Below are 25587 nucleotides of genomic sequence, written 5' to 3' on the forward strand. Positions count from 1 at the left end.
GGGCGCCGCGGCCGGGGCTGCTCCCCCCACCCCCCAACCCCCCGCGCGGGCCGAGGGGGCCGCGGGACGGGGGGCTGGGGGCGGCATTAATTTGCCGAAATGACTTTTAATGAGCGGCGGGGGGGGGCCCACCCCCTCCCCCAGCCCGATGCGGGGCCGTGGCGGCGGAGGCGGTGCCGGTCCCGCGGGGCTGCGCCGGCCGCGGCCTGGAAAGTTTCGCGGCGTTTTTGGGGTGCCTTGCCCCCCCCCCCACCGCCGCCGCCCACCCTCCGCCCGCGGCCGTGGTGCCGGTGCCGGCAGGGCGGGGGCACCCCGGGATGCGGTCGCGGCCCCCCCGCCCGTCCTGTGCCCCCCTGCCTCCCCCCCCCCCCCCCCGGTGACCCCCTCCGGCCGGGCCGGCGGTGGGCGGATTCGCCGCACAACTTTTTGGGAGGGAGTGGGGGTGCGGAGATGCCCTCGCAGTGCCCCCCCCCACACCCTACAAGCTGCCGGAACGTGTGGCCCCGGCCCGGCCCCCGGGGCCGGGGGCGAGGGGCAGGGGGTGTCCCGGCCGCACCTTCGCGCCCCGACACGTGCGGGGCTGGCGGCCGCCAGAGCCCCGCCGGGGCTGGGCAGGGGTCCCTCAGGCACCCGCACTGTCCCGGGACCCGCTGGCGTTATCGGGACATGGGCAGCAGCGCACTGGCCCCTCAGCCAGAGGAGGGAATCTCCTCAGCAGCCCCTGCACAACCAGGGCTGTGTCTGGCCGTGGGCCCCGGCCCCTCTCATGTCCCCACTGGGGCACCCCGGCTGTCCCTGTGCGCCGGGGACCCGCTGGGCTGGGGGGGGTGTGTCTCTGTGAGGTGCTCATGCCCCCCAGGACTGCAAATGAAAGGATCCTTTTTTTCAGGGAAAAGAACGTCTGGTAGTTGTGAAGTGAGTGCACTGGGAGACCCACCAACGCGCTTCACCCCGCACAGGTGAAACAGCTCCGGTTTCTAATGCGGGAGGTGGCGCGTTTTGGTCAAAAGTTCCTTAATATGTCTTTTAGCTCAGAATGCTAATGGCTTTGTACAAGTAACCTCAAATGAGTTTTAGAAATTGCAGTAACACTCACCTTAAGCCTTATACCATCTGATTGAAATACATAGATCTATAGTTAGTTCTAACTTTGTTACTCAACAACATATGATGAAGGTTTATTTTAAGGCCCTTTTCAGTTTTTGAGGATTGTGAGACTTAAAAATGGAATTGACAAAATTAGGGCAGTGTGTAGGTGAGTGCCCTGTCCTATTGACACACCTGTACAGGCAGTGTTTCGTGGTAAGACCATCCCCACCACTGCTGATTGCTGAACTGGAGCGCTTGTGTTTTGTATGAAGCTGTCACTTACAAGCTGGCGATGTTCAGCCTTTTACATGAATTGTTTGTAATATATATGAAGATCAGACAAGTTTTATAAATCGTAAAGCTAAATTATCTACAGAAGGCCACCCAAAATTTACTTGCTGAGAGTTATTTTGATGTTCGGTATTTTTATGATGAGTGGAATGAATTTGTACATAGGGCCTGGTCCTACAGAACTGTGTATACTTTGTTCTCACAATATGGTAAATCATCAGGAGGTACAAATTTATTGTAATACTACACTGAAATTCCAATAGCTTATAACTGCTGAAAGACTGCTCTACGAGGAGCTCTACTCCTTTATTTATTGAGTATTCCTTCTGGAGCAAAAATAATATTTCTGTATTGTGTGAAAATAAACTTGTTTGCCTTCATAGTATTGGGACTAAAAATAAGACTAAGGTATTTTGTTTAACCTCATATTCAAGGGCAGATTATCTGTTATTTGAATGAATAAAAGACTTGGACTTTTTTTTTTTTTGTTCAAGTACAGATGCAAAGGGTGGTATATTTAATCTCTGCTTTCTTTCAGGATCATGGTTTTGATATTTTGAGATAACATTTTTAAAGTGCATTTCTCCCATGTTGCAATGGCCTAAATATTCCATTTCTTGCTGCATCTGAAGGCTGCCTCTCTGCCTGCTCACCCTAACCCTAACCTGGGCCTGTTTAAAACTGTGTTGAAATAAGTGTGCTTCTGTGCAAGCGTGAGCATCTGTCTGTGAGGATGTGATTGCAGGACTGGAGCCTGAGACCTTCTGCTCAAATAGAGAAGTCCTTGTTCAAAAGACTTTCAAGATATGGAGCCCGTCTTGAACCTTAGGTCAGGAATACCAATGTCTAGAAAATTTTTTGAAACTTATAGGAATGTGCTCTTGGCAATAGTTATGAATCTTCCTACCTAAGACCTTTTCTCTTTAGAAATCCTTTGAAGTTTCCTTCCAAATTCCTGGAGTCTTAAATATTTGGTTTTAGGCTTTGGGATATCTTTGTCAAATTTTCTATAAGATACTGTTTATCATTACTGAATCAGCTGAAATGAAAAGTTCATTTGTTGTAGGAAAACAAAAAGAAGAACCTGGTCAGTTTGGTAACAAAATGAGTTACTTTTCCACCTCTTAGTTATGTTTTCTGCTGTTGATTTGAACTAGTTATAAGTCTCTTAAGTTCTCTAGTGGTTATTACTATTAGGAATAATACTTCAATTCTGTATTTATAACATTATATTCTGGAACATAATCTGTATTACCAGTGTTGCCTAAAATACTCTACTGCTTTTCTCGTAATATATCTGCAGTATAAACTGCCTTTTTCCAGAGTTGAAATAATAAACTTTCTAAAAAGGCAGAATGAGGGCAATGTTGCTTCTGTCTTCCTAGGTAGATCTTAACATATGAAAAAAGTAGTCCAAAATATGATTCCAGGTGGAAACTAGAAGTATCTAGTAAGATCTTAACATGTTGAGTGCCTTGATCTGTCAGGTTACTTCCATGCATGTTGCAGTACCTGCACTTCATGGGTCTTCTTGAGTAAGGATTGTACTCTAGTTAATAAAAGCATTCTGTACAGGAACTCTTGTAGTTGGCTTTGGTTGCTTCCCAGTGTTCCCTGTCTCAGTATGAATGCTTTTACTGACAAAAAGACACTTGTTTCCAGAATTACAGAAGTCTTGGTTTGGTAGTTGAGTATCATAGAGAATTGAGCTGTTAAAAGACTAGAACTAAGCCAGTTATGGTTAGATCACAGAACAGGGACAGAAGTTACAGCTTTGTAGTATTGATGTTGATCACAATTAGATGTGGTGCAGAACAAAGCACTTCAAAGAGAGGTATTAGTTGCTATGAAACAGAAAAATGAATCTTTCTGCTTTCCTCTTAGAAATGTAATTTTTATTAATACTGATTGGAAAAGTTTTGCTATAAGTCAGCTTTAAATGCATGTCTTTTTATCATGAATTTTATGGTCTCTGTTCATCTCTGAGTGGATTCCATGTTGCCAAACATCTTACACTCTGTGTATTTTCTTAGTCTCAGCAAAAGGGTCAGACAGTGGCGATGCAGGTAATTGTTCTTTCTTGGTCAAGTTTAGGAATGGACAAAACTACTATTTGTGCTGTTTGTGTTTGTGGAAAAGCTGAGGTTCTTACAGATCCACGTTCTACTTCTGGCCCCAAGTTAATGGTTTTGGAAACATATGGAGAGGATTGTACCTTGTCTGTGTCTGTGCTGTGTCCATGAACACAGCAAGCAATTTAACATGAAATTTGTGCTAATATTAGCAAAAGCAAAACAACACAGTTAAGACCTCTGTAGTCGTGGCTTTTGTTTGGATGCAGTGTGTGAAGCTCTGAGCTCAGTCCTCTTAATTATACATCTTTTAACCACCAGCATATAATTGCCTTGCAATTTACAATGCATTTGGGGATTCCATTGCCTAAACGGGTCTTACGTACATTGAATGTTAAGTTCTGAGCATATGTTTAAGAATGTATCAACCCACATGATTTAAAATATTCTAATATTTTCGTCACAGCGTTTGCTTAAAATGACTGATTTGAGTTTTGAGGCTATAATGCTTTGGGCTTTCTCGTAGTGACTAAGCCATTAACTTCAATGCAGACTACAGGTGATGTCAGGTACCAGATTTCTGGATGACATAATGCTGGTACTCAGGTATGGTACAGCAAAGATTGCCCCTAGAGTTTTCTGCTACACTGTTTTCTAGGCTCTCTGAAGGACTGTTTAAGTGTTTTGGGAGACGGTATATAGAGTGCAGAGCTACAACTTTGTTGTTTTGGAGCTGATGTGCACCACAAGGTAGCTGATTATGCCTGCTTACTGGTACTAAAAGCAGCTGGGAGCTGGCTTCTTCCAGTGTATGTATGATAGCAGGTATTGGCAGTTGCACAGGTGTGTACCTGTGTGTATTGAAGTCTTTAATTTCTCTTTTTACGGTCATTTTGCAAACCACCTTCTGTTGTCTTATGGACCACTAGTGGCTGCACTCAGCAGGACAAGTAGCTCTGCTTTAAGTGCTGATGTCTCAGAGTGTGGCCTTGCTCTGTGTCCTGCCTGTCCTTGCCAGGGTGCTAAGTTTGTTAGTATTCACATAGGGCTTTAGCCAGAGGGAGGAGATTTTCTTCCAGTCAGCTGCTCAAGAATAAAAAATGGGAGAAGGGGAGAAATTAATGTGTTATGAAATGACAAGTGTTAGTGGTAACCTCGTAAGAACATGAGAAATACTCTGCTGGATCAGATCGGGTTGAATCCAACCTAATGTTCTCTCTCGGACAGTAGGAATAAGTGATGCTATTTAGGAAGAGCATGAAAGCCCAGCCACTTTTTTATGTTTTCTTCTCTTACTCCTCTGCCATCCATATTTGTTAAATTGGTCATGCTAGCAGGTACATTGCTTATGTCCCCATTGTCTACGAACTTTCCTATTGTCTTTTTGAACCTGACGGTACTGTCTGCTTCCACAGCCCCCTGTGACAGCAAGTTCTAGCAGTTTACTTTAATATGTTTTGAGTCAATCTCTTAGTAACTTCATCAAGCATCCGTAGTTCTAATATTGTGTGATATGGTATATGACCATTCTGTATTCACCTTATTTCCTACCATGATTTTTTAAACCTCAGTCATGTATTACATCATTTGGCAAGGACGCACATTTTTGGATTCTCTTCTGTTCTTTGCCCTGTTGCTTCTAGCTCAAAATCTTTTATTTAGAAGCAGTTGGTTAAGGCATGTCTAGGTTCCTCAAGAAGCAGCCTCTGGTTTCTCATTCATGGGTTGTGGCTAAAGCTAGTTTGAGCACATATGGGCATAACTTATGTTTCTGTTGAACCTTTCTACAGCTTTGGTGTAGAGTATAAGTGCAAATCCGAAACAGCTCCCGGAAAGTTTTGTATCCTGATATTTTTACAGTGTGTACAGCTGCTTAAGCATTTGATTTTTCCAGGGGAAGTCCATGTTTCCGTCATCTCTTACTGAATCCTGTGGGACAAAAATAATTTCTCCCCCACCCACTATTTAGCTAAGTGTAGTTTCAGTTCTCTTCAGTTAAATGACATGTGCGTATTCCACGTTCGTGCTACTTTTTATGTAGCAGCAAAAAGCTCTGTTAAGAACTCCTGTATATTGTTAAAAATAAAACACTGCATCAGATTAAATCAGAATGAATAGATTTAAATGTCTTCATTATTTTTATATATGTGTGTGTTTATATATACATAAACACACACTTACATGATATGCTATGGAAGTAAAAAGAAAAAGTTCTTTTTAGATTAAGTACAACTTCAGTCTCTGATCCTGGCAGTGTATCTGCATAGTGACATGTCTTTTGGGGAATCTCTGTAGGGATCTACAAATCATGATATAATTGCAAGTTTGGGAAAGTTGCTGTGGATTTTTTTTAATGTAACATTGGCTTCTAGGTATATTAGCTTTCTTGTTCATTGCACCGTAGTTGCACTAGTTCATTCCTATCAGGATTTTTAACATGGTTATATTTGCATGAGCTTCTCTTAGTGTATATATCGACCCAAAAATTCATGTTCATGGTCACTGGTTTCCCTGGGGATTATTCTCAGTATTTTTGCTTGAACATTTTATATGGCATTGTAGTTATGCACTGTATCTTTCAGACAAGTAAGAAGTAAAATACCATGCCTGCCCTAACACAGTCAAGTTAAATGCAAAAATAAGACATAATTATGAGTTAAATCCAAAATTAAGACTGCAGCCACAAGAATAAATCTAGGATTATAGTGGCTGGGAACTGTGGAGCACTTTCTTTACAGAAGCTTAACAGAGGCGCACAAGGTATGCATTTTTTGCTGTTTACTTTGGAACCATCCTGAGGAACTCTTTTTCTTTGGTCTGATTGCTTGATAAGCTTCAGAAAAGAAATATTACTGGGTTGTGTGAAAGTGAGAAGGTCATTGATCTGTCAGAAACTCCGCAAAGCATGATAGTAGTGGCTTGAATGAAGGTTGTAAATAAACCAGAAAGAAATAGAGAGCAGCATGTGAATCACCCCAGCTGCAAGATGCACTTGGTCTTTCAAGTTTTACATCCTGTCCGGTATGCCACCAAATACAAGCTTTGGTTACCTATTGAGAGAAGCAAACTCCAGAGCAAAAGGCTTTCTGTCAGCATTGTTACATGTGTGAGATGCAATTAGTTAAGACTCATTTGATTACTTTTGCTGTCATAGTAATGAAGAAGTCTGTCTCAATCATATGGGTTCCAAACCCGGATTGCAACTCCTGTATGGGTCATGTCCCCATAGCATTTATGTTTTTCATTGATGTCATTGCTGAATAATACTGAAGTGTATGGTCAGTACCTGCCCAAGCACAGGTGTCTGAAAGGATTATTTTGTCCTTAACATGCTAAAGAAGAGAGAGTTCCCTCTTCCCATTCTGTATTTTTGAAGGGCACAGTCAATAATGAGCTTTCTTGTTCTTGACTGATGTGTTGTGGAAAGACATACTCCAGTGATCGGTTTCAAATATGTATAGTATGTGCTTCCATGCATTGAGAAAAACTGGGAAGGGTGATTGGAACTGGACTAGGTGTCTGTGCTTGTGTTGTGGCTACCTGGTGTAAACAAAGCAGAAGGCCCCTGCCTCTGGGGTGCATGCTTGCATGTGTGCTTGGAAAGGGAAAATGTGTATCAAGAGGAAATACAAAGTTATCCTCATTATTGTCTGAAATGATAAATCAGGTCACTTGTGGTAGTTAAATTTTGTAGCCCATGTCTCCATTCTTTATGCCTTATATACTGCACATGTGTGTATACAGCTCTTTCAAGAATTTTTTAGCATGTTTCTAAATCTTAAAGCGTCCTTCTGCTTCTACAGCTAGATATGTGCTAATGAAAGGCCAGTTTTATGCAGTTTACTCTTAGATGTGTGATAGGGTGTTTTGTTTTGCCCTAGTGACTTAAAGTTGCTTTTCTAGATCCCCCAGAGCCATTGTGCTTGTCATTTTCTCAAGGCACTTTTATACAGCAGAAGGTGAAGGCTTGTACCTTTACAAGAGGAAAGTACATCTTTCCTACAAAGTCTGTGTAGGCTTCCTCCTTCCAATCATGTTCTTGCCATTTTGGGCCTTGGGAACAAGTGAGTTCACTGACATGGTATTCTGTACATTTGTCACATGCCTCTAATTTATTATGTATTTCCTGAATATCCCTTCTATGAACATTCCTTTCCTTGGTGTATAACATATATGAAACTGAACTGAGTACTGAATACACCAGGTTTAAAAGAGTTCATTCCAGTGCTTCAGGATGGCCTTTCTGAATAAAAGCTGCCTTAAGCTTAGTGTAGCAGAGTAGCTGCAGAATATATATAACGTTAATTTTATTTGGAGCTACTTTGAGATGGTTTGGGTGTTTTGTTTGTTTGGGTGGTTTTTTTTAAAAAATATGATTGCTGAAGACCTCCATAGTGTTAGGAACTGAAAAAGTACCTTATGATTGCATGGATTTGCACTGTAGGAGTGTATTTTAGGGGGGAAAACCCCCAGCCTCTTGTGGTCGTTTCTGCCCTCCTGGCATTGATGGGGATACAGCCTCTGATATTAATACCTGCTTTCCCTAAAATAAGTGCAGTGAGGTAGGACAAGCACTAAGGAACTGTGATGACCTCAGGAAGGACTGCATATTGATGCTTGCAGAAACTGTGAGCAGATACAAGAACTAGAGACTGATCATCAAATATGGTAAAGGAAGCTTTTTTTAAAAAGAAAACTTTGTTACACTGACTGATTAAATAATTTTGCAGAGTAAAAACAGTCACTGGTGGTTTTGTAAGTATAGATACTTGAAGTAAAACCTCTGCAATCAAATGGGTTGATCATCTTTCAACTTGATTTCTGAAAGCAAGTGATCTGACATTTAACCTTTTTCAACTTGTAGCTTCTAATCACTTTCTGGTAGATGAGTGAAGTTTTGTTTAGGAGGTTTAAGTGTGATGGCAGTAGAGTTTTCTTTTCCCCAGTAATTTCCCCCAGTTTTCCAAAGATCTGTAACTACTAACTGAAAACTGTTGGGCTAGTGGATTTGGCTTATTGGATGCTAGCTGAACCACAGGTTTGGTGACTACATCTGCCTGCTTACTTACTGAGCACTAGTAATACGTGTTTTACTCTGACTGACGTTGACCTTTTTGATATTTTCCTTAGACAATCTGCTTCATCTTGGTTCATCATCATTCCAGGATAGTTGTGTCCTTGGGGCTCTCTCTTGACATTGATATGGTACAGAAGATTTAAAATCAGGTATTGTTTTGGGTCCTTCTTTCCTGCCAAAATGGAACATGCAGTCTAGAACTGAATGCATTTCTTCTTTCCTTACGTGATTTGTCTTAACGTTTTGGTTCTTTCAGCTGATGTTCACAAGGAATAGAGTCACGTGATGTATGAAGGCAAACACATACACTTCTCTGAGGTTGACAATAAGCCCTTGTGCTCATATAGCCCCAAACTGTGCAAGCAGAGGCGACTTAACGGCTACGCCTTCTGTATCAGACACGTTCTGGAGGACAAGACTGCCCCCTTCAAGCAATGTGAATATGTGGCCAAGTATAACAGCCAACGCTGCACCAACCCTATCCCCAAATCTGAGGACCGTAGGTGAGTTGTGGTTATCTCTCTGCAAAGTGGGAAGTGCCTGGGATGTTGGCACGAGTTTTCTTTGAAGTCGCTGCCTGGCTTCAGGATGAGGGTGGAACTGGCTTGAGTGAATTGTATTCCAGGATGTTCCTTTGAGGATTTTGTTTTAAGACCAGTAAACTTTATTTTATTTTCTGTAGGAGTCAAGTAACTCGGAAGGGGGGCAGTAACTTAGTCCCGAGGAAGTTTATGAGAGAGTTCATTGCTTTTCTCAAATTCACCATAAACTGTGGATCAAACCACAATATCAGCTGTTCTGACTAATTTGCTTTGTCAGTCACAGTACCTGCTCTTAAAAAGGCCTGCTTGTTTAGCCAGGAGTGCCAAAAGCACACTTCCATCTGCTTTTTCAGGACAAATAGTTGAAAATGCATATCTTCTGGGCACATGGAACAGTGACAGATAGAGACAAATCCAGAATTACAATTCAGTGTTTGTGATTTGGTACCAATCTGTAGTGTTGTATTACTGGAATAAAATAAATATTACTTGATAACAGATGAGCCAGCTGGGAAAGTGCTGTCCACTCCCTTTCTTCTTTGCTTCCCTCCTTTCTCTCACCCTCCTTGCCCAAATGAAGATGCCCAAGGTGTCCAGGTATTAAATGCCTTGCAAGAGATAGTGCTTGAAGTTGTTGAGAGCTGGAATTCAAACTAGATTTCCTGAATTGCAGCCCATACTGTAGCCACAAGGGCATTCTTCCTTGCTCTTTAAGGTTTCCTGAACACTAGTCTCATTGGTGCTTCTGGGGCTGAAATAGCAGAATTTGTCTAATCTTGTCTGACAGCTATATATGACTTTATTTCTTTGGAGTTGTCATTGCAGGGTTTGCCAGTAATACAGTATTTAATTAATGTCTGTGTTAACTATGTGAGGCTTGTTCAACTAGAAATGCTTTTTAAACCTAAAATATAAACAAAATATGCCAAAAAAAGTCAAACTACTATTCACTGACCTTTCACATTATTAGCTGCCATTCACTAACCTTTTGCATTATTAGCAGTGTTCCCACTGTGCCCTACATATAACTTCCTTCTCAGCTCACAGCTCCCTCTCTTGTCTGAAACAACAGTTGGACTGTGCTCTAAATTAACTTGCACTTCACCTGCCATTTCAGTTGAGGAGACTGATGAAGTGAGAAAAAAAACCATGAATGTTTGTCAAAAGCTGTAGGGCAAATGCTCAAATGGCACAAGATGAATAACTTTAAGCTGTAATTTGACAGTCGGTGAGTGTTTCTTTGCTACTGTACAATTGAGGCTCTTTGGAAATAAGCTCGCAGGAATGATCATGGAAATGGTTAGCACAAATGGTATGCTGTAATTTCAGATGCAAGAGCTGACTGAGCCAGAGTTGCTGTTTACCAGGGGTCATACTTGAAAACAATAGAAGTAATAGTACTTAATGACACTTCTTTATGTCTCATATGTTCCCATGGAATTTTGCGATTTTTCTTTACACCTTGAATTGAGTTCACACTTTGTTCTTTTTGATTTTTCTCAAGTTAAAGTGAAGTGTGGTCATGACATCTGGTGTATGTTATATTAGAATAATTCAATTGCATGTCGAGTGTCACATTACAGTACTTGAAGAGGACAGCAGGTGTCTGAAGGAGAAAATAAACTTTTAATTTCAAATGAGAGGATGTGATAGTTTGAAAGAATATTTTAAAAGACTGCTTCTCAGGGCAGAGTTTAGTTTTAACAATAAAATTTAATGAATGCTAGTGATAAGACTGTGGCTCCTCTGAACTTTTTTTTTTGGCAGGCAAACCTGTATCTGTTTCTTAGGAGACTTTCTTCACACTCCGTTCAATATAAAGATGTTTGCTGTGTCTGAGTTCTTCACTCATAGCTTTTAATTTTTTGTATACAAAATTACTGTCAGATGGTCATTTTGTCACAGTTTTACACATGTAACTGTACATGATCAGAAGCAGGCTGTATGATGCTCTGACAGCTATCTTCTTTTTATACTTTTAAAGATTATAAAAAAAAAGTCAAGAAGATGCATGCATTATATGCCAAAAGCTTCATAGTCTGTCCACAGATAATTAAAAAGAATTATCACTTGACCCTGACAAATGAGATGCTACCAGCCACAAAGATGTTTAATATTGTGCCATATTATTAGATTTCTTATTAACTGTTAACATTAATAGATCTACAAATTAGATCTATTAATAGTGTGACTTCAATGCCTTATTTGAAGTCTAGTTTCTCTACTCACTGTCTTGTTTTTTTAAAGAACATATATATGAGAAGATACAGACATAGGTTTTGTATTTGTATTTTCTCTGAATACATCTCCTAATTCTTTCTTAGCCAAATACAGACATACATAGTGAAGTTCAACTTAATTTTTAAATACAGGGTTATTACAATTTAGTTGGGTTAAACACCATTTTAAATCTCCTCTTTCAAGACAATCTTTTTTGTTAATATGCAAGCTGTTCCCCAGTTTATTAAATCTTAAGTAAGTGATGGAAATCGATACCAGTCTGGGATATACTGAGAAGCAGAATGCAACTGTAGGTAGAAAAACTCACGGTCTGAATTCTTGTCCTCCTAGTGGATGAGGGAAACTGTCCAGCTGAAGCCTTCAGAGCCCATCACATTTTGTGTGCTTCACATTTTGATAATTTTAATGGATATCAACCCACTGCTCTTACCGTTTGTGTGGACTTCACTTGATCTTACTTGCACAGAAAAAATACTTTTGCCACTGAGTAGGGAAGGGGACAAAAAATTGTATTAGATACTCAACATGATACTGTCAGCTGAGAATAACTCACAGACAGGTTACAGAGGTGACAAACTCAGCCACTAAGACAGGCATATCAGAATTGGCTCTTATAGGCCCAGCTTGACTCTAATGGGTTTCATGCTCAGAGCTATGTGAAAAGCATTGTGCTACTTGCAGGTGCTGTACTAGTCTTCCCAGTAATCTGACTTCCATGGAACATGAACTATTAATGCAGACTCTGCAGTACTGGATAAAGTCAGAGCCAGTTGGGTCCAGGGCCAACTAAAAAGCCATCCTGGAAACTGAAGGATGGGGAACTGGGTGTGCTTGCCCCCCTGGCTCTGTGTGGGACCAGCTAGAGCCTGACAAGGTCAAGGTTGAGTTGGTGCTAATCTACTAGCCTAGCCTAGCCAAAACTGCTTGTGTGTAGTCTTCTTTACCTAGAGAAGACTGAAGTGCTCTTCCTGGCTTCTTCCTGCTCCTGTTAGTCCAAGATGTTCCCATGTCAGTTATGGTGGAAGACAGAGAGTTAATAGAGCCTTAAAGCACAGAGCCAAGTCGTTGTATACTGGAGTCTGCAAGTGCATGTGATCTGTGTGTTGTAGCCTGACATCTATGGGTTTGTGTCCAGTTAGCTTTCAGTGGTGCAGTATGGTCAGTTTAAGAGCCAAAGCTTTATTCTCTGCCATATAAAAATTATTGTATTAGAGTTAAATGAACAAGCCAAAGCCTGAATAGCCTAAAACTCAGAGAATGTTAGCAAGCTTATTACCTTTTCATAGCTTTATTCACCTTTTCTATTTTTTTCTTGTTTGTACAATGAAAACAGACTATCCAGTTTCACATCAGCAAATGCACATGATGACAATATTTAAGTTTTGAACAATATAAGAGAAGCATTCACATTGAGCAAAACACTTTTTATTGGCATAAGAGGGAAAAGAATTCCCTGGTGTTTGTTTTGTCTATTGTTTTTTTTTCTCCTGTCATACTAAAAGTGCTGTTGTAACTGATACCAGTCTTGTTCAAACAAAATATTTTAAAAGTGCATAATTTTAAACATGGAAACAGTGCTTGTTGACTTTAAGGGAAGCTTTATTGAGCCCTCATTATATAATTTTATTTTTAGAAATGTGTCTCTCAGTATGAATTTACAGTATTCTGGTGTGTTCTAATAAGGACTCCACAAATTGCTGGCTTTCAGCTTGCCTCATCTAGCTTTATTTATTACTTACAACATAATATAATCAAGAAATTATTTAGACAGTAATAAGTAGCAGTACTTTTCAGACTTTTCTGATTTGTGAATCCTTATGATGTGGAACCCTCAAGAGGCTGTGTATATGGAGGTCATTAAAGAGCATATATGAATTTGATTTCTCTTTTTTACCTTTTAAGGACTCTTTAGAAGCTTCTCACACATTGCTTCTTTAGAGATGGGCCAACAGTTTGAAAGTCACTAAGCTGAAGTGTTAAACCTTTTGTGATGTTTGGTTTGGGCTTTTTTTTTTCTCCATAAAGACCAGGAATAAATTAATTTTAACCTATTTGTTCAACAAAACTTACTTTTCTCAGGTTTGTACTGATCAGATTTTAAAGAATACCTTCATGGCTATTTTCTTATTCATAAATACTTGGATGTAGACATCACTTTTCCCTTATATCTTTGTTTTCATCTATAAGCTGCAGGTTATAGATGGGATTCTGCAGGGGCAGAATTCTGATGGCTGGTAGCATTCTACCTGTCTGTGGGAAACAGGAAAAGAATCAGATCACGATTCCTACATTTCTATCACCTGCTTGTTTTAATCAGATAAAGGTTAATTTTTTACTTTTTATTATGTTATCTGTGGACATAAATTGTGATTTTTTTTTAAACTTCCATGATAAATTCTCAAAAACTTTTTTTAATAACATGGCTTCGAAAGTCTTTCATATTAGAACTTAAAATTTATGTTTGTAGATTGTATGTATACATATTCTTGGCATTGTGTAAATATTTTCTAGCAGGAGAGAATTTGTTTTTATAGCTAGATTTTTATTTGCAAATAATGACCCTTTGCAGCAGATATCTAGTGAGATTGTCCTTATAAGAAACTGCTCTCCCTACTACAGTGGAATTCATAATAATAATGTGTGCATTAATGAAAATGTTAACTATTTCCACTGAACAAACAGGCAAATGAAAGGAAGTAGTCTTCAATGTAATATTTCTTGGGAGCTTTTGAAATGACTGGTTAATGGCTTAAGTTCTTAATGTTTTATGTATCAGACAGTCCATTTGTTTTGTTCACTTTGTTTTGTGAGTATTCACCCTATTAGAGAGTTAAGATTTTGAATGATTGTATGTGAATCTCCTATGACTAATGAATGAAGAGTTTTTATATCTTGAGATTAGAGATTGTCCCTTGTATAACCTTTTGTTTTCTGTTACATGTTGGGAGCACCACAGTTACCTGTTTTATTAGAAGCAGTTGTGTACACTTCTTATAAAACCTCTTGTGTTTCGATTTATATTTGCTTGAGATGTGTGTTTGGGTTTCCTTTAAGTGATGTCTTTTCTTCCTATTTTACTTATAGGAGTTTAGTTAATAATTGACTGCTTTTATTTTTCAAAGGTACTGCAACAGCCACCTGCAGGTACTTGGCTTTATACCGAAAAAGGAGAGGAAGAAAAAGAATGATCCCATAGAGGAGGTGAAGGTCAGGCATCAGATGGATGCTATGGCCTTCAGTCTGACAGTGCCCACCCTGGCCTTGAAGATGCCCAATGGACTGGATGGGATGTCCCTCTCCCCTCCAGGGGCAAGGCTTCCTCTCCACTACCTGGAGGCAGAATTAGAAGACCCCTTTGCTTTCAATGAGGAGGATGATGACCTAAAGAAAGGGGCAACAGTGAGGAAAAAGTTGCAGAGCAAGTTGGCTCAAAACCGGCAGCGCCAGAGAGAGACAGAGATTTTAAAAGTTCGCCAAGAGCACTTTAGCCCCATTCCTGCACCTTTGCAGCAGCAGCCTCTGCAGCAGCAGCACTCCCATCTGCCACCTTCATCAGCTTCGTTAAAGCCGACAGGGCTACCGCAGGGCATCGTCTGCAAGTCACCTCAACCTCTGAACACCAGCCTACCAATGCAGGGAGTGGCACCCACCACACACACTATAGCACAAGCCCGGCAGTTGTCTAACAAGAGACCTCTGCCTCTCCTGCCACCCGCCAGGGCTCCTGTCACGGACCCACCAAGGACTGATCGGGTCCTCATGAAAGCCACAGCCTTCTCTCCGCACTCGTCCTGCATGAGCCGGCTACAGAGACTGGTGAAACTGTGCACTCGAAAACAGCAGCTGGACACTGATCTGTTTCCTCATTTAGGTGAGCAGATAATAGAGGCACTGCAGCCTTATTTTTTAACCTAAAACCAAAAAAGGGGAAGGTCTTCTAGCCCTGTCCTGCGTTCGTGTGCGGTCCTCACAAAATAACCTTGAGCTAGGTAATCTTGGCGTTTTCTTTAGCTCTGTTCTCTATGAAGGGAATGCCTGCATCCATCATATATGGTTTATGGCATTTTGGTTGGTTTTTATTCTTGATGTTCTGTTAGCCATTTGAGAAATGAAACTGAGGTGTAGAAAACATTGCTTGGATGATAGAGACATCATATAGAAGGTTTGCAACTCAAGTAGTAAAGGTGACACTAGCTGTACCTACATGAGTGGACAAAGTTAGATTAAATATTAGATGTGTGACATGTGCACATTACAAAATGAATGCAAGTAAAAGTTTGGAGATTTGACCTGTCATTCTCTGCAATCCAAATTTCCAGCTGACTTGATTGGAAAATTATAGCACATGAGAATTTTTCTTGACTGGGCCTATTAGTTTATAGAAAGTGGATGAACAAAAAAGACCACTGTAGGAGAGCATCACTGTTGCAGAAGGTAATTGGAGGGAGGAGTCTTGTCCACCTATCAGTGCAGGAATAGTCTTACCCTTACTTATTATCTAGAAACCATAATTCAGTAGCTGCTTGTGAAAGTGTAAGCAAATACAACCACCTTGCTGGTATGGTAGTAGTGCTCTGTGAGGCTTTGAAAAGGCAACTGACCTTGTGGTTTATTTGTCTGATGGTGAATACAGACCTAGGCACACCTATCTGCCCTTTTTGTCTTCCTCACCCACCAAAGTTACTTTTTGGCTTAGTTTTAGATTGTACTTTTCTAACAAGTAAAATACTAAAAGGGAAATGGAAATGTGAGTCAGTGTGTGATATTAGAGCAGGAACACTATTTATGATGTTTTTTAAAAAAAAGACTTCAAATAAATCTAGACATTCTTCATATAGTGTCTTATTTAATTGGAAACATCTGTAATTTTTGCTATTTCAATTAACCTTTCCTTAATTTGCTGTTAAGATATGCCCTTTGGCACTCATGGGATAGCTTGACTATTTGTTCAGAAGATAATTAGCATACCCATAGCATGCCTCCAAAGGATGTTGTTCTTCAGAAAACAGCTTTGATGGTCCTATATATAATGCAGGTCTTTAGAGGAATGGCAACACCAGAGGTTTTTCTGAGTGTTACAGACCCCAATAGCTTTGAAAGTGACCTGTGATTGAAAGACTGTAGAAAGATCTTTTCTGTATTTAATGTTTTACATTCTCAAGTGGTGAAGAGAATACATTTTACTAAAAAAGAGGCATAGTAAAAAAACCAATTAGACCTATACATGTACAGTTATGCAGATGCATAACTGTGTGTATATGCATTTAGAACAGTTTATATTTGGCAAAGTAAAAGAATTCACATATAAGTTACATGAGAGTGGAAAATATATTTGTTTTTTATTCATTATATGTTTTAATATTAAAGACTAGTTATGCCAGTTCAGAGAACTTCAGGATTTCTTTTTTATGATAGATTAGCAGTAGAGATGACTGCACAGAATCTTTAAAAGATTAAGCCATTTTTATGTGTACCTACATCAGAGCTGTGTAGTTGGATATTAATGTAACTGCAGTCTTCAGTGTCAGTATAGTGAATCTGGATTAGATTTTATTCCTTCATTTCTGCAGTGCCCATTAGAAGCAAAACAACACAACTTCTGATTTTGTTTTTAAACTTTGGGTAAACAATTTGTTACATGGTTGTCAGTTGTGGACATCTTTATCAAATGATGATTAAGTTGTTTTTTCATTCCTTTATGAAAGGGGCATGAGGAAAAAGAACCACTTACCTTGAAAGTGTAATTCTGACATCTCATTTAATTTCTTAATATGTCTTAATTTTGTTCAAATGCATGTCTTAAAAAATAAAAGGACACTGAAGTTCCTGAAAAATTTGTTTTCTGATGTTTGTGGTTCATGTTAAAGTGTTGCTTCTATATGATGAAGATGCTCCTAACGATTACATTCCAAGCATAGGTGTGTGTGTCTCTAACTGTGAAAGCAGGTGACCAAGTACTGATGCATTTCCCAAATTCAAGCATCTGACTTTAGAATCATCTCAGATATAGTTGTTTAGTTTATTTTTAACAAAAATAAAATGCTCCCTAACTCTTATCCCAACTGCTGCTCCATTTTCAAGGAGCACAGAAGAAAGTGAAAAAGAAAAAATGCTGACTTGCAAATGCAGCAGTGGAATTTTATCCCACCTGCTGCAAGAAAGTGGCAAGAATTTCACTGGATGTGGGAGAGAGGGTAGGAAAAGCTGTGAAAGATGAAGTTCCAGACAAAATGTTTCACCTGAGAACTTACTGGCCTCTTTCTGGTTGTCATGCTCAACAGTTGTGTGTGGATTGACTAACTGAGGCTGCTGGTGCACACAATACTGCATCATCATTAAATGAAAACGTGCTGCTTGGTAAAAGTGCAGGAGTGTTTGTGTCTCTCCCTTTAACTCTCTCTTCATGCATTTGGCCGGCAGTGACAGGAACTGAGCAGAGGAACACCCTGTGTAGCTGTGTATCTGTCTCTGTCTGTGATGCTGTGTCTTGTGATTTTCGTATTCTTCTCTGTGTTAGGGCACAGTGAAGGGGTCAGAATATAAACAGAAATGAAATTGGCCTATTTAGATCATATAGTATTAAAATTTATCAGTTCTTTGTGACAGGGACTTCTCCCTTACCTTGTCTCTGAAGTTCCCGTGTGCTTGGTTATGAAAACTGTGATATTTTTCTGTGGGTAAGAAAGCTGGTGGTTTTTCTTCCTCTGTTTATGGATAAAGAAGTCAGTAAGGATTTAAAAAAAACCAACTCTTGCTTATGACAAAAATCAGTGCATGCTATTTTCACGTTGCAATGGAGCCGCTACTGTAACTTTTCCTGTGTAATTGAGAATATTATATAATTTAATCAAACATAATTATGCTTGTAACTATACTACATGTTCACCTCTTATGCCACAGGTTGCCCAGAGGCTTATATAAGGTGGATACTCTTTTCATCCAGCTTTCATGTTTTCAATTCCCTTAGGGCTGGATTGGTCTGAAGACAGTGGAGAAGAGTTGGAGGATTCAGAGCAAACCTCCCCTTACCAGGTTGCATGGTCCATCAGAGAAAGCCTCGGCTATGAGAGACCTGAGTGAGTATCATTCTTTAGTATTCATGCTGGCCTTGATGGAATAAATCATGTCAATGTGAGTTTCACTTCAAGTGGAGTCAGTGGAACCTAAGCACTTGTTCAAGTGCTTTGCTGAAACAAAGGATTGTTTGAACTCATTTGTTTGTAAGAGCTATGAAACAGCTTGTTGCCTTCTGTCCCAGTTTTCAGCTAACTTAGAGACCTTTGTGCAGTCTGCTATCAGAAGGATGCATCAGGAAAGGATTTAAGCTTGTTTGTCTAAATTTAACTGAGTTTAGTGGGATTTATTAATTAACCTGTGTGCCTTGCTGAGTGGAGGTCCTGAATTATAACCAAATGGAGTTGGTATGGTTTCCTGTCTTTCCTACTGTTTGTGAATAACTTTGTTAGTAAACTTGCTACATTTCACTCATTAATCCTTATAGTATTTATGCAGGCTATTGTTTTAATGTGTTTTTTTAAAGGCCATGGTATTTCTTTTCTTAATTAAGTGTTGAATAACCCTCTGTCAATACTTGTGAGCATTGAAAGGAAGTGATGTGATCAAAGGGATAAGCGGAGCAGGTATTAGCTGCTGGTGCAGAAAGGCTTATGATGTTCTCTATATACTGCTAAACCATGAATCTGAACTTACAGCAGGATATAATAATATATGTCTATTAATGTAAATTTTAAGGTGCAAAGTTAAAACAAAGCATCCTGAGCATAGTATTGTAACAAAGAATGTTTTTAACAAAGAAATTTGAGTCTCAATAGAATTTGATTATAATTTCTATAACATGATTCTCATTTACTATGCAACTGGCCTTTTGGTATTACAACTTTCCCCCATTCGTTTAATTTTTAAATATAACACTTAGAATAATGGTGTTAATGAAAGTTTATTTTGTTATTACATGGAAATTCTGAAACTTACTAAAACTTCTTGCCTTCTCTAAAGATTGTCCTCAAAGTGAACAACAAAGCTGTATCTGTCATCAGGACACACCCCAGGATGCTAGATACTAAGAGTCTTCAGTGAAACAAAGCTAATAAACAGTGTGTGGGCTTTTCTTTTATAAAATAAAGGGGTTTTTTTTTGTTATGAATGACCATAGTTTTTTAGGGCATCAGCAGTCAGAGAATGAGCTTTCACAAACAGTTTTAGCTTAAAAGACAGCTTTTAAATAAACTCTTTTGGGAAAACATGAACAGACTTCAGAATTTTAAATCATACATATTTTTTCACAGCAGATATATCTATTAAATAACTTCCCTTACACTATTCTCTCTCTGACATTTGATTTTATTCTTCCATATATCCCTATTTTTTTGTCAACTTATAAAGGTCATCTCTGTGTGTTTTGTCTTCTATTTGTCTTAACTTCCTTTGGATTCTTCCTACTCTTTTCACATACTGAGTGAAAAATAGTACCTTGTCTTGACATTTTCTGTTCCATTCTAGCATTTTGTGCACCTCAGTTAAATGCTGTCTTAACTAATCATGATGGATAAAATTTTGTATGCTACTGGCTGCTTTTGTACTTCCATCAGCCTGCCCGGTGTTAGTCATTCAACAACTTTACTAATTTTGATTATGGATAAACATTCACTTGATGTAAGCCTTCTAAAACTTTAATTCCTATTCTGCAAGCTTCTGTAGAGGTTTTTATTACCTGAAATGTTTCACTTTGACACTTCTGCAGTGTGATCTGTCTGCTGCTGAAGGTGATGAATTAGTTTAAACTATGTCTGGGGAGATTTGATTTGTCAAAATAACTCTGTCTTGCTAATCTGGCAGTGCAGACTTGTGGCTCCTAACTTAGTCAGCCAGTGACTTGTTACAGCTCTGAATTTTGGAGACTTATTTTACCAGAAAACCAATGGAGATTGTTTCTTAAAACTTTTACTTTCTGCTGTTTTTTACAGTAAAATGAAGGCTATTTTTTGTCTCTTCATTTGTGTCTGAGCTTGTGGTCCCACCAGCTAACTTCATTCTGTCCTTTTCCATTCAGCTTCCTGGAAGACAGTGGAAGGGATGCTTCTCAGAATAGACTATTGAAAGAAAGTGAACAGTTAATTTCTGCTTTCCTGGACAGCTGGTTCTCAGCATTTCTGCTTATGTGATTGTGGGGGGAATCCTCCAACTTTCAGTTGAACTTCTTGTGTGACACTCCAGCTGCTCTTAAACTCTCGGAAATTCCAGAGATTCGTTTAAAGTTAATGTCTTAACAGTGTCTGGTGTTAGCTGGGATAGTGCTTGTTTTTGTCTTACTAGCTGATACAGTGCTGTGTTTTGGGTTTAGTATGAGAATAATGTTGATAACACTCTGATGGATTGATTGTTGCTAGGTAGTGCTTACCCTAAGTCAAGGACACTTTGGTTTACCATGATCTGCCAGAGAGGAGGTGCACTGGAGGGAGTGCAGAGATGCAGTGAGGGAGCACAGCTGGTACAGCTGACCTGAACTGCCCAGAGGGATACTCCATACATCATGACCAGTGTATAAACTGGGGGGAGTTGTCAGGGAGGAGCTGAGCACTGCTCAGGGGTGGGCTGGGCATCGTTCAGTGGGTGATGAGCAGTAGTATAGGACATCACTTGTTTTTCTTGGGTTTTCTTTTTTTTCCCCCCCCAATTACAGTAAATAGTAGCAGTATATTTTACTTTGTTTCCATTATTAAACTGTTCTTAGTTCAACCCACAAGATTTTTTTTCCTGATTCCCCTCCCCATCCCACTGGAGGGAGAGTGAGGACACAGCTGCCTGGTACTTAGCTGCTGGATGGGGTTAAACCACGAAAACACTAATATATTTTTTTGGTTCACTTGCCTTCTGGCCTTTTAATCTGTAAAATTCATATTGTTGCAATCACCTGTGGAAATGCAGGCCAAATGTTTGCTTTTATTATTCTGTGCTTTAATTTTGAAAAATCGTGTTCCTGTGCTCCCAGGATTCTGGGGTGCAGTGCCTTTGAGGCAGGCACAAATGTCTGAGTTCAAATAGTAGCACAGGACTTGGTAGTGGGCACAGTGCAGGCTGGGTGGCTGGCAGAGAAGGCTACTGAGGTGGGAGGAATCCCTTATGGGAGCAGCAGTTTGGAGAGAAAGCATGGGCTGTTCCCTGCTGCAGATTAGTGAAGCTTTCCCCTAGATTCTTTGATTTCTGGGTTTGGGAGCTTGGAAGGTACTGGAAAACAAGTGACTTTATAACAAAGTGGTTTTTCACTTTGTACACTGAAATATAGATAAAGCAAGCGTTTCAAGTAGCAAGTTTGAAAAAGGAGTGTGAGTCCCTCCTCATGCTACCCCACTCAAAGGAGCAGATATCAACACTGTATTGTCAAAGTCGGATTTAATAACTCACATTAACTAGAATAACTAAAAGAAAGAAGGGAAGGTTCTTCAAAACTTCTCTGTAAGGAGGGATTTGAAGTATAGTTGTTTGGGTATCTCAGAATAGAGAGAATGTTCTCCTTGTTCCCTGGTGGTGCCTGACTGCTCGTGCTACCCTTTTGCTCTTCCTTTCTGCTGCTTTGTGCTGTCTTTGTTTTCTTCATGAACACTCAGCAATAATTCCCCTGATGTTCACACATGACAATCTAAAAGGGAAGAACCATTTTGGACTATCAAATGGCTTGCGTGCACTTTCCGAAATCTTTTTAAAAATTAAATGCCACGCATTAAGTTGAACTTCAGAAGCTCTGTATGCAGTTTAAGACAATAAACTAAATAGAAGTTGGTAATCTTGTTTATGAAAGGACAATAATAAAAGTACCTTTCGTTTTCAGTACTTGACAACTGAAAAAATAGGTTTTATTTTGGTATTTTTAGGTTTCTCTGAACATATAAACATTTTGGTTAATCTTACTGGCCTGAAAACGAAATTCTGAATAGGTTTTTAGAAACTATTTGGCTCAAAATAAGCCCTTGCCCACTGCAGGCATGATTTCTTTTTACTTCTTCATCTACTTTTTAAAAAGGTTTTCATAAACTGCATTTCAAAAATATTTCAGTGTACAGTGACTTTTTTTCTGACTCTTTCAATGTGAGGGAAGTAAAAAGTCTTAAATATAGAGAAATTTACATTAAAAAATGCTGTTTCCACTTCTTTTTTCCCCCAAAGAAAAAGTATTTTCTAATTTTTAACCATATATAAAATTAAATCAGTATATCTGCAACTTTGTTTAAAAGTCTTAGCCCAGAGCAGTAATTAAATATCTACAGATGTTAAACCTATCTATAAATATATATGCCATTCATGTATTCCTGTTTTTTATTAATACATTGGAAGAAGGGAAATCTATATTAAATACCCCACAATTAATTTTTTCTAAACAGGTAGTTTTTCCCAGTAAACATTCTTTCCTAAGAGATCTCAAAAGTGTATTTTCTTTTAATTTTCAGTGTAAAAATATTTTAAACATTACATATGTTAAATATTTTTAGCAGGTTGTATTTGCTGCAAAGCATGTAATTGCATAGGTTAATTACTTGTAATTTATGCTTCTAGAAAATAATAATAATAATCTGATTTAACAAACAAAATACATGGAACGGTTTACTTTACATAAAACTTCATGAAAACGTGCATTTGTGTCAAGGCAGTGTTTGCTGCTGCAGAGTTTTTGTGGACAGCCCTAGTGGAGATGGCTGCAGCCTCTTAAATTTGGCCTGCATATAAATAGAGTCAGAGTTTCCAGAAAGGAAAGTAGGTCCTCGTCGTATGGCTTTTCAGGGACAGGTCTTCTGTCTGCATTTCTGGATCTTACTGTATTTAGTAAATATCACGGCTGGCATTTCAGATCTCTTCTATTTCAGCTAGTTCTGGTCTGCTTTGCCGTGTGCAGGTTTGGGGGTCAGCTCATTCAGTCTTGCCAAGCTCTGCAGTCTGAACCTTGTGAGCTTTTGATTTGCTTCATTTGCTTGGGTTTCTCTACTTTCCCCTGCCCGCCCTTTGTGTTACAGATAGGAAAGTTAGCATAAAGTCTCTCTGTTCTATAGGAAAAACTTAAAGTTGAACAAAGCCTACTTTTCTTAGATTCAACACGTGCACTTTGTTGCTTCGTGAACAAAAAACTCGTTCTGCAAACTAGAGCTTGTTGTGGACGACTTCTGAGTAACTTCATGGACCTTGCTGTTTTAGCAAGTTCCAGTGATGATTTTCTGTTTCATGACTTTTACTTCATTTAACTGAATGTGTTGACATGGTTTGATGGTCTTGTTGATATGTGCCTGGGTGTTCAGAAAGCCAAGATAAATGGGAAAAGGCTTTTTAAAGCAAACAAAGAATTGGATTTGTCCTTCATCTGGTCATTGCTTAGACCTGGTCTGATTTTTCCATCACTACCTTTGGAGTTGCATGTGAATTTCTTCTTTACTACTTACAGTAACTCAACTTTAACTCTGCAGCAAGGAGAAATCAGTATCCCCTGTTAGCTGTGTTAGTTTGTAATTTGGTTTAGAAAGCAATACACCACCTGGCAGAGTAAAAGGAATTGGAAAAAGTCAGCGGTTTTGGTACTTGTTAGAATTTGACCATCTTTTCCAGCATGACCTTTCCTCAATAAATTTCCACTACACAGTTCTCCACCCTTGTCCTCTCCATTAATTGCACTTTGATTTAAGCGTTTGTCTCATTTGCCAAGACATTTACAGTAAATAAAGGTTAACAGTATAGATTTTTTTGAACAGCAGGCTCTAGACATTTAAATGTGTCAGACTTGATGATAAATTGATGTAATCTCTAATAATGACATACTAAGAAGGGCAAGTACCTTTAGAATTTAAAAGGGATCCTGCTCTTACTATTTCTCAAGCATCCCTGCCTGATTTCAGTCTTTGGATGTTTGTGTGGCTAGAAGATGGATGCCAACTTAACAGTTCTATTAAAGTGACAAAATAGCTTCCGTGGAAAAAAAAGGAGTAACTTAAAGCCCATTTGTTTTTATTTTCCTTCCTTCAGGTCCGATGATGACAATGCAGATGACAGGAGTTCCAGGGTGACCAGACTTTGCACTTACTTTCAGCAGAAATACAAGCACCTCTGCCGCCTGGAGCGGGCAGAATCCCGTCAGAAGAAATGCCGGCACACGCTCCGGAAAGCCTTGCTGCAGGCGGCCAGCAGAGAGCCGGAGCGTGCTGGGCAGCTCATACAGGAACTCCGAAGAGCTACATGTGCTTGTACCAGGTTAGACCTTCCCTTGGGACTGCAGTAACCTGGGGTTGGGACAGGGTGGAGCTGGGCTGAGCATCCAGCAGCTGAAATGCTGAAACAGGTGGTAATGCACAAGGCGGAAAACCACGACACATGAATGCCTGTCAGTGGAGTAAAATAAACATGGCATACAGAGTCTTCCATGAAGACAGGCCTTCTCCAGCTTTATGTTTTAAAATATGGATTGTTTGTCCAGCAGTATCTGGGCCCAATTTCTTAAATGTCACAAAAGAAATTAGTGGCCTGCTAGAATTTATTCTTACTAATTAATCTATGTATTTTGGCTTCCTTCAAATACCTGGTACTTTACTATGCCCATTTCTTTAGAAGGTGTGCAGTCTGGTCTGTAGTTCACTGCTTCAATTCAGATTTTGTTTTTCAGACAGCTTCCTTTGAAAAGTCTGTACCTCCTCTTAATTATCTTCCCAGCAAATCAAATTTAATCTCATGCTTTTTGTTAGATTTAACTCAATCTAACATTAAATGAAACTTGGCAACAAAATAAATATCTTCTAACAACTCTGAAGGTTACCTTCTGTGGGAATTCTTTCTAGATAATGTCAACATCCCTCCAGCTCTCAGCATATGGAGAGTTGGTTGATTCATATTTGTGCAGGAACAGACTAAGTCTGAACCCTGGTGTTATGTCTGGGGTATCAGCAGCATCCTTTTGCTGTTGCAGTTTGGCTTTACAGGATGTGCAACTGTGGATAAAATATGAGATGCAGACTGGAGCAAGTTACTGAGTGTATGGTTCATGGGATGCATTTGTTCCTGGGCAGTGGGCTGTGGTTCATGACAGTTGGAGGGTTTATTGTTGGGGAGGTGGAGTGGTGCTGAAGAGCTGCTCAGAGGTGTAACATAGAAGTCCATTACTAGTTTACAAAGTTGTGGAAATTTCTCCAAACTTAAACTACAGCAAAACTTCGCCAGAACTGACAAGCTCTTGCTGGTTTTTCCCCCATTATTTTTGCCTTTTATTACGCAAAAAAAAGATTATGTT

General features: G+C 39.5%; 2 protein-coding genes across 8 annotated transcripts in view; both read left to right on the forward strand.

The window, feature by feature from the left end:
• INO80D (INO80 complex subunit D) overlaps positions 1-25587 on the forward strand; it is a 46264-nt gene that overhangs the window by 1253 nt on the left and 19424 nt on the right. For 4 of the 7 annotated variants that reach the window (XM_027636911.1, XM_027636907.1, XM_027636913.1 and 1 more), the window contains exons 2-7: positions 890-959; positions 8583-8678; positions 8786-9032; positions 14435-15183; positions 18280-18388; positions 24333-24557. In XM_027636911.1, coding sequence (XP_027492712.1) covers positions 8815-9032; positions 14435-15183; positions 18280-18388; positions 24333-24557 — 1301 coding nt within the window. In that variant the 5' untranslated portion in view covers positions 890-959; positions 8583-8678; positions 8786-8814. Of the gene's footprint in view, positions 1-214; positions 960-8582; positions 8679-8785; positions 9033-14434; positions 15184-18279; positions 18389-24332; positions 24558-25587 lie in introns of those variants that run through there. The other 3 variants (XM_027636908.1, XM_027636910.1, XM_027636912.1) reach the window with 3 other exon arrangements.
• Positions 100-963, forward strand: LOC113943985 (formin-like protein 3). Its single transcript, XM_027636487.1, has one exon. The coding sequence runs from the start codon at positions 100-102 to the stop codon at positions 961-963; it is 864 nt and encodes a 287-aa protein (XP_027492288.1).

This window comes from Corapipo altera, unplaced genomic scaffold (genome assembly GCF_003945725.1).
Source record: "Corapipo altera isolate COAL_440 unplaced genomic scaffold, ASM394572v1 45, whole genome shotgun sequence".
Lineage (NCBI taxonomy): Eukaryota > Metazoa > Chordata > Aves > Passeriformes > Pipridae > Corapipo > Corapipo altera.